General features: G+C 39.7%; 1 protein-coding gene across 2 annotated transcripts in view; it reads left to right on the top strand.

Annotated features, from left to right (window-relative positions):
- Positions 1–13,975, top strand: part of nfic (nuclear factor I/C) — a 38,489-nt gene extending 24,514 nt beyond the window's left edge. For both annotated transcript variants that reach the window (XM_085375392.1, XM_085375393.1), the window contains exons 9-13: positions 944–1,057; positions 1,235–1,392; positions 2,643–2,826; positions 3,818–3,906; positions 4,189–13,975. In XM_085375392.1, the coding sequence (XP_085231518.1) occupies positions 944–1,057; positions 1,235–1,392; positions 2,643–2,826; positions 3,818–3,906; positions 4,189–4,209 (566 nt within the window). In that variant the 3' untranslated portion in view covers positions 4,210–13,975. The remainder of the gene's footprint in view (positions 1–943; positions 1,058–1,234; positions 1,393–2,642; positions 2,827–3,817; positions 3,907–4,188) is intronic.
- The last annotated feature ends 1,270 nt before the right edge of the window (positions 13,976–15,245 follow it).

The following is a 15,245-nucleotide window of genomic DNA, read 5'->3' on the forward strand; positions in this document are numbered from 1 at the left end:
CATCTGCCCTCCCGTCATATTTCTTTTCAAGATTTTCTTATTTAATCACTAGTGTACATATATTTATATTTATAGATACATATATATTCAGTCATCTTTTCTCTTTTACCACGTCTCTCTAATATTTTGCTCCTTACTATTTTTCTATTTTTTTAATTACTTTATTTTATTTTATTTATTTTATTATATTTTATTATATTTTCTTCTACTGTATCATGCTGCTGAGTGACTGCTGCTCGTCAAACACATTTCATTGTAATGTTGACCCTGTGCTAACTTGCATATGACGAATAAAACTGAAAACTGAAACTGAAAACTGTGCATTTTAATCTGCTTTAGCTTTTGCATCCCACCACATTTATGCTATGTGACTCAGTCAGTCCATATTCTGTGACCGTTGTCTACTCTGGGGGGCTCTGGGAGGGGCTCTTACTGTTATTCTCATTTCCAGCTTCCCACGTATGCACATGGAAGGGCACCAATGCCTGCACTCTTTGCCTTATACTTTCCAAATACCAAAGAAGAACGGCAGACCACATCTGACATTTAAGAATGACAGGTTCCTCACGCCACTCTAACAAAGTTCTAATCACCGGCGCCTAACCTGGAAATTCTGATTCTAATTTGATGGAGCTGAGTATCACTTACATACAATGTCTTACTTTTTTGGTTAGGTGCCACAAAACGTTTTAAAATGCAACATCAGCACAAAGGGAAACAGTTGGAAAACCTTTCCATTATAAGCCATACAAATACCTGTGGTCTAGTACACAACTGGTTTCTGCTGAGTCAGGATCGTGTGCTTCATGATTATATATTATATTATTTTAAGACCAATTTCTAGAGAAACTAACATAAGTACAAATGACAGAAAATTTTGGGTGCTTTTGTGTGTGTGCGTGCGTGTCTGTGTGTGTGTCTGTGTGTTGTGGGATTCATTTAGGGCTGTCTCCCCCGGTGAAGAAGGCAGAACTGGACAGTCCTTCTCCCCAGGAAGACTCACCAAGAATGGGTTCCTTTACTCAGCACCACCGGCCTGTTATAGCTGTTCACAGTGGTCAGTAGCACACACACACACACACACACACACACACACACACACACACACACACACGCACACACACACACACACACACACACATATATGTGTGTGTGTGTGTTAATGTTAATGTTATATGTTAATTTGTTATTTACTTAAAGGATGCACAGAACAACATGTCATTTTTTTTCTCAGGTCTGTCCCGGAGTCCACATCCCTCCTCATCTCTTCATTTCCCATCTTCCTCCTACTTCCCCCATGGAGCGATCCGTTATCCTCCTCATCTTGCCCAAGACCCTCTAAAGGATCTGGTTTCATTAGCCTGTGACCCTGCCAATCAAACCCCTAGCTCAGTGAGTACATCTAGTCAACACAAGCCAACACACTATTCCCTTTCTCCATTGCACCTCAAGCTAGTATTACATGTATGCTGCAAAAATAAGTACAAATGTTTTTGAAGACAGATATTTCTTGTGCAACCAATTCAATCACCATATTAGCAGTTCCTCCAGACCTGCAGCACTTTGTAACTATAGACAGGGCTGCACATAAGTGGTCCGCAGATGCACATGTGCTGTCAAAATAAAAGACGTGCGCCAGATAAGAAGTTGCAACGCGCGTTTGCGTACATAAGATTTTCTGGAGGAGGACAGACGTTTGTTTAGAACTCTAAAGATGTCGAAGAAGCTCCTTTAAGCAATTACTTTGGTGTTCCTCCACCTCCAAAGAAATGTCAGAAGGAGTCCGAACCGCAAAAGAAGCGCGTATTCTCGGAAAAGTGGTTGCAGGAGGTGAGCTGGCATTTGTTTGAAGCCAGAAAATCTTATGTACACAAATGCGCATTGCAACTTCTCATCTGGTGTGCATCTTTTATTTTGACAGCGCATGCGCACATGCGCACCCCTGTCTATAGATGGAGAGTGACAATATCTCCACATGTATAAACATAAAAGTAAAAAAAGACACAAAGAGAAGAACTTTGATGCAGCAAGTACTTTTTTTTACATAAAAAAAAACCCTGAATGTGGAGCGGTGAAGGTAGAAGCAAGTCAGGATATGTGTGCGTGAATTAGAGGGAGACAGGAGGAAAGGTGAACATGCAAGGTGTAGAAATATAGAAGGTTAGAAATGAGGACATCAGAAGGACAGCCAGAGAGGCTGAGATAGTTTGGACATGTGCAGGAGAGCGAGTGCGGATATATCAGACAGAGGATGATGATGAAGATGGAGCTGAGAGGCAGGAGGAAAAGAGGAAGACCTCAGAAGATTCATGGATGTAATAAAGGAGCACATGTAGAGGGCTTGTGTGACCAAGGAGGATGCTGGGATAGGGTGAGATGGACGCAGATGATCTGTTGTAGCGACCCGTAAAGGCAGCAACCAAAAGAAAGAGGAAATCGCATCTAATTTTTTATTCCACACTGGATATCCACAGTGCAATGTATAAATTAGACCACTTCCTGTGAGTTCCAGTCTCCACCCTAAGGAGAAACCCCTCAGGGGCACATGACATCACCTCTGTCCATAACACTAGCATATTTCATATTACTGTGGGTTTAATGCTTCTTTAATGAACAAAATTCATATTTCCAAAATATTCCAGCTGAATGGAAGTAACCAGGTCAAAGTGCCCAGTCACTACATCTCGTCACAAATGTTGGCACCCCCTGGACCTGCACCCTCTCTGGCGAGTCCCCCATCCTCCCTTTCTAGGCCGACCCTTCCTACAGAGTCAAAAGCTACTACCACGTCCTCTGATGCAGGAGCAAACTCCCCCACATCACCCAGTAAGTGGTCATAAATAATCTACTATATATACAGATAATATATACATATATATACAGTTTGTACAAAACATTTCAGTGAATACCGGTGAAAATGAGGCTTAGAGCATCAGTGACAAGTAGAGCAACTAATGATCTGTTCCATAAAATCAAATAACTTCCAGTATATCTTCAGTATCAAGCTGGTCAAATAAAAGTTATTAGTAAACGCTGCAAATTTGATTTTCCAAAGTATAAGCAAATATTAATATGCTGCCCAGAATAAAACAGTTCAGTGGAAGCTGCTGTGTACACTTCCATGTTCAATGCACGATATTAGAATTTTCTCATATTTTGTCAAGTTTGTGATTTCTGACAGAAATCTGATGCCATACTGTTATTCAGATCAACTACATACATTAAAAGTGGAAAATGTTTTTCAAAAACGACACTGTTAGGAGATGGTCATTATCATTCAAACACAATATGAAAAGAATTAACTCTGCCTTTTGAGATACTGCTTTCTGCACTCACTTGGTTGAGCAGGTGACCCATTTGCACTTTCTTGTAAAAAGAGGTATGAGAATAGACTGGCAGGTCCAGACGCAGGAGGTGGACTGATGTTAATACCTGATAAAGACAGTGTTGTTACAATGTCGTTGTTAGTTAGCAGTTAATTGAATATTTTGTTTACATTGCTGTTACCTTTCTGCTCATTTCTGTGTAAACATTTAAATGTGTGTCAGTTGTATTTCATATACAGTGGACACTTAAAGCCCAGATCTAAGCTGGGCGACATTTGTGGAGTTTGGGGTTTTATTCCAACTTCCAACCTGCAATACAGACAGAATAAATATAATATATTTATAGAATATAGAGTAAAGAGGAGATGGGCAATACTCTGCCCAGTTCACATCAATTTCTCAGATAATTCTGAAGGGAAAGACGAACAATAAGCAAACTTAATTCAGCCAAATATTCTACAGTGAGCAGAGTTGTTGTTGTTAACCCTCAGCATACTCTGCCCCGGGGACCCCTCCAGCTAATCGATCATCCTTCGTGGGAGTCACCCCTCGAGACCCAGGTGGACTCTACCAAGCGCAGGTCAGAAATTTAGAGATTTCACTGTTCAATATCTGGAAAATTCTGGTATTTTTAGTTCTGTGTCGTGTATTCCCAAATGGAAGTTTCAAAGGTTGAGTTGTAGCTGCTGCTGGCAAACGTCTCCCTAATACTGCACATAAATATTTTCAGTAGCAGTGTTTAGTTCAACATGATCAAGAAAGTCCTGGATTATACTTGTGTGTGAGAGGAACTCTGACTTTGTACATTTCTAAGCTGAGTCGTTGTATTTGTGTTTTAATTGTGTGTCTGTCTCCTTTCCAGTCTTGGTATTTGGGCAACTGAGGGAACTTTGGAGGAAACGTGATTGTCATGACAGTAAACTTCTGGGGGGGAAAAATCATGTTGTGAAGACATTTCCAGAGGAAAAATGTATTAACCTCTGGTCATACATATATATAAATATACGTTGCAATATATTTATATATGTGTAAAGAGACGTCCTGGATGGAAGAAGGATGCTGGGCTCTCTCAGCCGTTTTATATCCCCAGAATGAACTATGCTTTATGACATTACATGTTTGTCACAAATGGCATATTTTCAAAGAAAAGTAACGACTTAATGCAGAGGTTTCATTGGTCCAAATGAACTACAGACCAGAACCAGGCATCAACACATCAGATTCTCAGAAGCCTGAAACTTAACTGTGTCCCCAGGATGAGTCCTGTTTCCCTGGGATGGATGTCAGCCTTGACCCCTGTACCCTGGATCTCGACACTAAGTCAACTACAAGGCCTATATAGACCTCATCCCTCCCTCAACACTTAAAATGCCCCACTCTCCGCTGCAGGTGCTGCTTATAATATATGCAAATAAGCCTCCTTTAATTTCTGAACCGACCAGAAGAGGTTGTTAATATTTAATGTTTATTTGCACTTTTTAAGTATGTCATTGATACGTCTGAAGAAAATTACAAGCTGAATAGCGCAGTTTCTTTCACTCTTCCCAACAAAACACAGAGGCTTCATCTTTTTTATTGACAATCATCCACCTGAAATTATTTAGTTGCTTTGCAAGGCTCATGTTTGTAAGACTGTTTGATTGTGCTCTTTGGTAGAAAACAACGAGTAATAGTGGAATATAAGAGCTATATTCATGCCTCCTCCTCCACAGCACACAATGCTACAGCTGAAAGCAAGTGTGGAGCAAGGCCCAGTTTTACTATGCCATGTTAGAGTGCATGAGTGGGCCATGACCTCAGTTCCAAACGTACAGTGTTTGACATTGACGTGACTTCCTCAGTAGAATTATCAAAAGGCAAACACATACCTGGATGATGTGGCAGCACAGCCAGCAGTACATTGGCTGCTGAATGTGGCTGAACTGTAGCCTGGTTGTGTAATGTAGTGTGCGTGTGTGTCTGTAGATGATTGTGTATGAGAATGTGATGGTTCCTGCATTTCCACACTCATTCCTGCTTTGAAGAGATGTCCTGTAGTTTCTGTTTGTCTCAAAATGACAGGATCTGTGTTTGTGTGTGGGTGGGTTAGAAAGAGATAAAGCAGGTGCTGCACTATGATTACAGTAAAATACGTTTCTTTCAAAAGTTATGATGTGGTATGTTGCCAAGCTGGAGGTTTAGCAGACTGTTTTTTGTTTTTGATGAAGGTGTTGATGCTGATGAGCATGTTATGCATATATGACTTGAACTGTGGACAAAATCTGGGTGTGTCGTCTAGCTGTAGAATAAGTGGTGGTCCCTGACAAGTTCTGCTCTGTGTAGTTCAACCCCAACCCAATCTGAACAACGTGTGATGGAACAGCAGCAGTAGGGTTTGATTTGGGACTGGGCTGGGCGACACAGGTGAACAGAAGAACGGTGCTAGAGTTGTTTTCCAGTTTGAAGTGCCAACATCAACAAATTAAGCATTTTAAGGTAGGTCGAGCCCTTGGTTTTCTGTGTAAATGTTGATATAGAGTTTGCATTATTGCTTGCGAGGCAAAGCAGTGTTCTGTTATCGCTGACGTTTCACAGCTTCAGTTATCAAATACATTTCTATAGTGGTCTACTGAAAGGCTTGCAAGCTACATTTTAACATTGACTGAAATCTTCAGAAACATTTAAAAAGGTGAAAAAACATAACGATGAAAGAAGGAATAAAATGAGGATCAGATTCTTGAATGCACCTTAAACATCATCGGTTCTGGCAAATAAAATTCATTGTAAACTCTAAAAGAAACTGTAGTAGACATGTGCACCATGGCCCTTTGGTAAATCTTACACAATGTCATTTGTGTAAGATAATGTTACATGTTGACAATGTCAAGATTTTTAAGAAGTAATACATTATAGTCTGTGCCATAATTTATTTCTAAGAACTGGTGAGTCTAAAGCAGTTTCCTAAACACTTGTTATTTTTCCGTGGATGTAACGATGTAAAAATGTGTTTTTGATAGTGCAATCTGATTGGATACCACACGAGAAGAGTTTCCGAGTAACCTGTATTATTCACAGGAAATTTTCTGCTGGATTGTTTCTGCAGTCCGTCAGTTTTTTCCACTTGCTTTCTGTGCACAGAGAGTAAGAGAAAACTCCAGACATTGTTCCTTGGTGTAGTTGTTGTAGGCTGTTTTCATGACCCACATTTGTCTCCATCTCCTTGGAAACAAATATTCTTATTGGAAGAAAGTTTTTTTTTAAAGTGTCCCCACTGCTGTGGTCTGACCAATGACAGTTTTCTTCAAGTCCTATGCTTCAGCACCTTCAATGCGAAATAATAAAATGGATATTGGTTCAGAGAGCCATATATTTTCAGCTTTAACTAGGAAACCCAATGCTCCCTAGGATGTAGGTCTGAACACTTTCTGTTCTCAGAAAAGAAAACAGAATCTTGCAGAGCTTTGTTTCCACGTTCTATGGAAAACTTACCCGAGGACATTTTATCATTCAGCAGGACAATGATTCAATTCTATAATATTCACATAGCACCAGTTTACGACAACAGTTTTGTCTTTATATGGTAAGGTAAACATTAGGATATAATACAGTGAAAAAAAGGGGAGGAGAAGTGCATGTGCCCCAGCACCATTTAGCCATTTGAATTTGTCATGTGGCTCAACAGCACTAAAACTGGCTCAGTAGATAAAATAAATGTTTGCAGTGTGTTCTAATAATAGTCCGTAAAGGAAGCATATATAATGTAGGTACTGGTCCCAGTACAGAATCTAATGGAACTTCATGACTGACTTTTTTGCGTGAGGAAGCTTTGTTTACGTGATTAATTCTGAACCCCTAAGCTTGTGGCGCTGTGTATTTAAAAGGGTTTATGCTCAGACCTGCTCAAGTTAAAGCAGAGGCTTTAAAGAGAATGTGCTGAAGTTCAACAGCTGAAGAAGATAGAAAATTGCTTCACTGGGCTTCCAGTGAACTGTTAGCAAAGCAGGTGGTATAGTCACTGGAAATATTGGACCCAGGATTTCCAGTGATATTTACAGTTTTGATCATGCAAGATATTACTTTGCACTGGAAGCAAACATCTGTGGGATCATGCAAACGCCTTGCACCAAAATGCACCAAGCAGCAGAAAAAGACAGCAGTTCACAGATATGGACAGGCTTCACGCGTGTGTTTGTACAGCAATTCGGACAAAAAACAGAAATTCCATTTTAACATTTTCCTTCTGTTTCTCCTGCCTCCTGTTGTCTTTACATTTATAAATGCTTGTGTGAGTTACTATGGGAATGGGCATGAATGATCAATTTCTAAGGAATCTTACTTGGACGTGTCCCCATATAATTTGAATCTTATATCTTGAAATTTGATTTGATCTTGTCTGTTTTCTGTCAGGCCACACCTAAAATGTACTTTACCTTGCATTAGAACAGAGATGTCGGTGCATTTCCTTTTTCTTTCCCACGGTTTGGGGGCTATAGCTAAGTTAATTTAGTGCCTACAAGGGATCAATGACATGGACAGAAAGTGTTGATATGAACTGGATTTTAGTTTAAGGTTCAGTTAAAGTTGTCTTAAAGCTGATGTATATTGCATGGTGCTGTCCTGGTCGCTGTGCTGACCTAACCAATGCATGGCTCAACTTGATAATACCTCTCCATCTCTGTCTTGCTCTTCCTCATCCTTCTTTTCCTCCCTCTGTTCTGCAGACTACATCAGAGGGAAGTGGATGGAAGGCTATATGTTTCTTTGAATTTAATAATAGCTCTGTTGTTAAACTTTTGCACGATATTTCGTAAAACACATTATGTGCCTTGCCTTTAGTTAAAGAACAGTAATATTTTATGGAAACATGATCATATGTTTCACGGTACAAAAAAGCTGCATGTGTGATTACTCGACATTAACCAGTGTAGCAAGTGCACATTTTTTGGTTGTGGTGGTGCGCCACCTGAGATAGTAACTTACGGCTAAGCTCTATGAAAGCTTCCACTAGCTGTTTATCATCTACTCTGTTATCCTAAAGATAGAGCAATTTTTACAGTGTGAAAGGAAGTGTGTGAAACTTTGCGGAAATATGCTTTTTACTGTCGTATGAAGAAAACAACTTTGTTCCCTAAATAATATACATTTGGTTGCAATTAAGGTAGCTCAGCTGTTATATCATGACCTACTGAAAGTGTGAACTTGGTCTGTATGGCCCCAGTGACGCAGGCCTGGAGATCAGTTGACTACCATCTGGCAACTACACATGAGAAAAACGTGTCCTCGGCTACTCCGAGTGGTAGTGAAAAGTGCCACACAAACCGGAAATGGACAACCTGTGCCGTCCAACTAAAAGTTTTGCCTTTTACAGCTGGTTGGCTGAAGCAGTGAGGCTTGACTTTTACTTTGAAGGCTAATGTCCTGTCTTTTCACTTTGCATAGCAAGTTTTGCTCTTGCGGGTGTAGTGTTTAGAGACAACTTGGCATCTTCCATGCAAACTACTGTGGCAGTCTGCTAGCATCTAAAGCAATCACAAGGAAGTTTTTGATGCAGCACCATCTGTGTGAGCAATTTCACCCAGCAACCACTCGCCATCTGGTTGGGAAATATTCATTTTTCACTGGAAGGTTCCCAGAAGTTGACAGGTCTCTAGGCTGGTGTGACTGAGGCCTAAGTGTGAGAACTGTAGACTGTGATCCAGCCTCCAAGTATATACACCTGCTGTCATATATATCATTTAGGTCCCATGCTTGATTTATTGCAACAAAAACACGTGAACACATGGAAAAGACTGCAGTTCCCAGTATTTTCCCAGTTCCTTTAGACTCTGTGGATTTTTCTGGTGTTATCTGAGATACTCAGGTGTTGCCTGCACTCATATAGCTGATTGGATTCAGTGGCTGTGCTGTTTAAGGCTGGCGTGTAGGCTGAGGTGTCTGTGGGCTAATGTAAGTGAACATTATTGGTGTTGCTATGTGTAAAGTCACATGCACACATTGTTTGATATTTGCTTAGATATGTGTTATATGAAAATGTGGACACCGTTGTGTTGTAGTAAAATGTTTTTTCTGGGCGTGGTTAAATATGGATGGAAGCTTTGATTTGAAAATACACTTTGCAGAGGCTAAAACATGGGTTGAGAAAGTCAAGTCTGGTGGTAAGTCCTGCCTAAATGTTCGCAATACAAACAAAAGCCATTTTCAGAGGCACTGCTCAGCTCTATCTACTTAACGTTTTATTGTCCCATGTTAGATGCATATAGACACATTTAAAGGTTCTTATTGCAGGGAAAAATCTTGTTGGGCTTTAGCTAGTATGGCCACGTATGGTTGCCATGTAATGGAAGCATGTTAAACATGTACAGGTTTAGATTTCAGGGCTTTGCAGCTTTATGACTGGTGATGAGAACACCGTCCAATTGCCTATATGACGATCCTGTTACTCAGCATGTGATAAAAGGCCATAAATAACTTTGAGTTAACATTATTTTTACTCATCTTCGCTTTAGGTTATTTTTAGGTTTTCCTTGGGTTATTATTACTTTGCTTTAGAATTATAGTTTTAAACACATCAGTGTGTATAAAAATATATACAAAATGCACTTATTAGTTATCAAGATGTATAGAATGTTTAAATCATTTGTGGCTGTCTTATACAGTAAGTGGAAACCATGAAATGGGGAAAATTGTGTCTCTTAGAGAAAAATGTGGACAACAAAGCTGTTTGGTTTGGACGTCAACTGAAGTGAAATGACACAATGCACAACTGCTAAGACTTCACAATCTCCTAAATGTGTCATTGTGATAAAGAAATGTTGACAGTGATGTCACATGTAGCAATGTTTTTGTAATACATAAATTATGTCCTGAAATATTGAAACTTTTTTATAGGATCGAGCTGTTTGAAATTACTCATTGGGCTTGACTAATGAAATGCTTCTTCTTACTGTAGCACCACACTTATAAGAATATGGCCTTATTTTTGCAAGCGTCAATGAAGGTTGAGTCAACAGTTAAAAATATTTAGGTCAAGTACTTGTGTGCAGAAATGGTATACATAGAAAAACAAGGAATAATTTATCCAAATATTTTGGTGAAAATTAAACGAAATAGGGCTTAAAAAAGCATTCAGTCTTGGACTATACTGGTCCATCGCTGCTTCAAAAATAAAGGTCTTCACCACTGACACGTCATCCATAATAGGGCAAACACTGACAGAGAGAGAATGGCAGCACCGTGACGCTCTAGCAAGTTAGAAAAGAGCAATATCTGGTCATTTTATTGCACATCAGTTGCACAAACACTTTTACCCGCTGAGGATGGTGATGGTATGGGAGCTTATAGGGCGTGCCCTCAGGTATTAGTTTCTTCACACACAGACCTAAGACTTGTAGCAATACAGCAAGAACCCACCAATCCTGGTCAGGTGTACAACTTTAGCAAATCAGAGGATCCTCAGAGACCTCCTGATGGGAGTTCCATCAGAAATTATGAGCCAAAGTGGAAAGTGTAATGGTTGCTGCAAGATCATAGATCGAAGCTGAGTGGTAGAAGCTTTAATTCAGGGCTTTATATGGACTTTGATAGTGGCTGTGATTATAAACCTTAAATAACATGTATTTTGGCTTGAATGATATCTAGTAACCTGACTATGGTGATATATCCAAAACTGTATGAAGACAGACTGTGTTGCTTGTACGGTTACCAAATCTTTATGTACTTTACTTAATGTTAAAACGATGAAGCAGAGTATTAACCTATGATGGGTCTGATTGCGGTTAAGTTGTGATGAGGCCCACTATTTGCAAACATGTTTTTTCCTCACGCGTATAGGAAATATAGAACTTGCTTTTAGATTTAGTTGCTTTAAAAGTTTCAAATACATTTTTAACAAACATTACAGCCAAAAATGCCCATGCAAAATGTGCAAGTGGTTTACAAAAAACTGTACAAGCTTTGGAGTTGTTCCTTCTCCTCCAGCTGACGACCACGATAGAAACTCACGCAAACCTTCACCTGTGGAAAGAATGTACGCACAGTTTACTGGCACGTGACTTAAAATCCACATTTTGGATGCAATGCTGTCAGGAAACAGTGTGAACTGTTGATGTGCGTCTTCATTTCTGTTTCCCACCAAATGAAAACCTGACAACAGGATGCCTAAGTAACACACTCACTCTGCTGAGTGGAAGACACATGCCCAGTACTGTTAAGGTGATAGCGTTTCAAGCTTGTGCAGCATGTTTACACAATGTTTTAAATAGAGGTCTATCATAATCAAATCATCATATCATAAAATACTGAAATCAAGATCAAATTGATCAAGAATTACAGCTATTAATTAATCATAATTGGCATGTGATGTGTCTTGATATTATGATCTTTCTTTTTTTTTTGCTATAAAATTCAACTTTAAAGAAAGCGACACACCAGTTCAGGCTCTCATGCAGACACTGTCCTCTTACCGAAAGTGTACAGACATGCAAACTCATCAAGTTCCTCGCTCTATTCAAATAAACCAGCAGGGCAGCAGCAACTGAAAAGTTCTACCAAAAACAATGTCAATAAGCAGTGCCTATCACTTTACTGTTGGAGGTATTTTGTAAGCTGTAGGTGTTGTTTTCAGACCCTACATGGTTTGGTGACAAACAGCGTTGCCCTCACCGGTGCAGGTCCTGAAGTAACAAGCCATACAACAAACCAAAGAGTTGAAGGAAATCTAGAGATAACACTGAGTGTGCATTTTGGGGGACACTAAAGTTCAGAGGTTTTGCAGTTTATGGTACTTCATGTTATGCTGTACTACGTTCGGGGCCTACAGCTGTGTTCTATTTTCAGCTTTTATAGGTCACGCGTGAAAAACATTATAAATGCAGCACAAATGTGATGCCACATTACAAACGGAGCATCTGTATCAGTTGATTTATCCACTGTGCTGTCAGTGCATGGAGGTCTGTATTATCATTATTATGCAGTTATAATAATGTGTCAGTTGTAGTAATCAGCTCTGTGATTTGCTTTCACCCACTGTCTACTATTTCCCCCTGCAAGCTAGTTCGCTTCACCGTCTTTTGTAAGACCCCACCCCCGCGAACACGCACACAAACACACAGTGCAGTAAATACATGCATATTTATTTTGTGCCACAGATACAGACTGGCGTTAACTGAGCGTGGGGTTGACTTGGTTCCCTCTAGATTTTTTTGAAACTCTGTGGTTTAAAGACAAACAAGTGCTGTTTAGGCGGCCACTGTTATTATAGTTCAAATTCTGATAATCAATGTATGTGTCCATATATTTCATGTTACACTGCATCACACCATAGTCCAAACTGCTCGATGATTGTGATTAGCAGGTCATGTTCAGTATTGTGAACAGCTGTTTCTGAGCAAACAGTCGTACTGCAGGTGGTACTTCCTGTTTTTTAGTTTCACGGCTGCAGATGATCAGATGTTGAACTGTTTGCTGTATGAGGAACAAAGGGACTGCAGAGGGCTCTTTTCTATGAACTATCAATGATATTCAATGCTCTACCCTACTGCTGCTGTTTCCTGGAACAACTCCATTGATTTGGTGACTCCAATATGTGTTTCTTTTTTTTGCTGTTACTTGAAATGCATGTTTGCTTTTTAATTTTTTTAATGGCCTTTGAAAACCTTTCCTGTAATTCAGACTTACAGCAGGAAACCACACTTGGTTACTAAAAATGGGATTGTAGAGCTGCAGGTTTTCCCCTGACAGTGATGCCATATTGATTTGTTTGTGTAACTGAAAGTACATTGCTACTGCACAGTTTACTCCATGTGCTCAAGATAGTATGTAATGAATGAAAGTTTTTTTTCTCAGAGAATATTTGAATGCATATTTGAACATTTTTTTCCATCATAACTTTTCCAGATATTATATTAAAAAACTGCTTGCTTGCTTCCAGACATATATCCCTTACATCAGAGAAGGCATAGGCATTAAAACATGTCATCAGTTATTGCATGACTGCAATTCACATAGACTGTCGTCCTTTTCACATTAACTCTATAGTTGGAATTGAGTTAGCCATGTGATAACAACAACAAAATCTTTTTATCACTTAAAATGGGCATGCATGATGCACACTGAGGTACGCTGGTACCTAAAAATAACAACGCTGCAGTGAAGCAGAGAGCGGTCCCCTGTTACAGCGATATGGGAACGCCTCTGTGTTCATTATTGTGTACTTTGGTCACAGTTTTAACATCTGGATAGAGCTGAGTCCATTCCATTCCATATTGGAAAGCTGAAGTTCTGACATTAATCCTGACCTCGAGATTTACTGTGGAAAGGGCTGCTGCTTCAAGCAGAAAGTAGTTTCTTGGCAGCTTTACCGAGCCTTTTAAGTACTTTTTACTATGTGGATTTTTTGTTTTTTTGTTTGTTTTTCAGCTGAAATTATTGTCAGTCATATATTTTTGCATGGCATAAACTAAAGTCTCGCACTTACCGGTCTGATCCCCTTTGAATGTATAATGTTTGCGTGAAAGCCGTCTGAACCAGTGTTTATGACCTTATGTTATTCATCTGTTGTGGGGGATATTCAACCTTTAGAACCACATTTAGACATTGCTATTGACAGATTCTAATGAAGTCATTTCTGGAAATGAGTATGTTTCCCTATGCAAAAATATACCATTAATAAACATGCTATTCTAAAACTCAGCCAGCAGGCTCTGTGTTTGTTCATTCATTCATATCTGCTGTTATTATAATGAGAATGATTTATTAGTGGACCTCCAACAGACCTCCAAATGTGAAGATCTCTTTTGAAGAGAAATTTGAAATGATCATCCCATTTCCAAAAAAGTGGTGACACTGTGTAAAGTGTAAATAAAACCATGCTATAAATTGCAGTTCTCGTAAACACACTCTGCATTTACAATAGACTCTCAGATTTAGCCATTCTTATATTTTGCTTGTTCTTATGTTATTGTATTTTTGCACACCTCTGTTGCTTGTGAAGCTTGCACACAAGAATTTCACTCACATGTACTGTACCAGGGTACCTCCACATGTGATGTGACAATAAAAGTGATTTGAGTTGATTTAGAGCATAAAACACACATCAAAGGAAGTAAAAAGGTTATTTTGGATGTCTGAGAACTGAGGAGAACCATTGGTGGTAAATGGACTGGTTCTTTTCTACTCTACAGGGAGTGCAGAATTATTAGGCAAATGAGTATTTTGTCCACATCACCTCTTCATGCATGTTGTCTTACTCCAAGCTGTATAGGCTCGAAAGCCTACTACCAATTAAGCATATTAGGTGATGTGCATCTCTGTAATGAGAAGGGGTGTGGTCTAATGACATCAACACCCTATATCAGGTGTGCATAATTATTAGGCAACGTCCTTTCCTTTGGCAAAATGGGTCAAAAGAAGGACTTGACAGACTCAGAAAAGTCAAAAATAGTGAGATATCTTGCAGAGGGATGCAGCAGTCTCAACATTGCAAAGCTTCTGAAGCGTGATCATCGAACAATCAAGCGTTTCATTCAAAATAGTCAACAGGGTCGCAAGAAGCGTGTGGAAAAACCAAGGCGCAAAATAACTGCCCATGAACTGAGAAAAGTCAAGCGTGCAGCTGCCAAGATGCCACTTGCCACCAGTTTGGCCATATTTCAGAGCTGCAACATCACTGGAGTGCCCAAAAGCACAAGGTGTGCAATACTCAGAGACATGGCCAAGGTAAGAAAGGCTGAAAGACGACCACCACTGAACAAGACACACAAGCTGAAACGTCAAGACTGGGCCAAGAAATATCTCAAGACTGATTTTTCTAAGGTTTTATGGACTGATGAAATGAGAGTGAGTCTTGATGGGCCAGATGGATGGGCCCGTGGCTGGATTGGTAAAGGGCAGAGAGCTCCAGTCCGACTCAGACGCCAGCAAGGTGGCGGTGGAGTACTGGTT

This window comes from Diplotaxodon limnothrissa, linkage group LG17 (genome assembly GCF_057381915.1).
Source record: "Diplotaxodon limnothrissa isolate DT_005_m linkage group LG17, D_limnothrissa_male_GT1.1, whole genome shotgun sequence".
NCBI lineage: Eukaryota > Metazoa > Chordata > Actinopteri > Cichliformes > Cichlidae > Diplotaxodon > Diplotaxodon limnothrissa.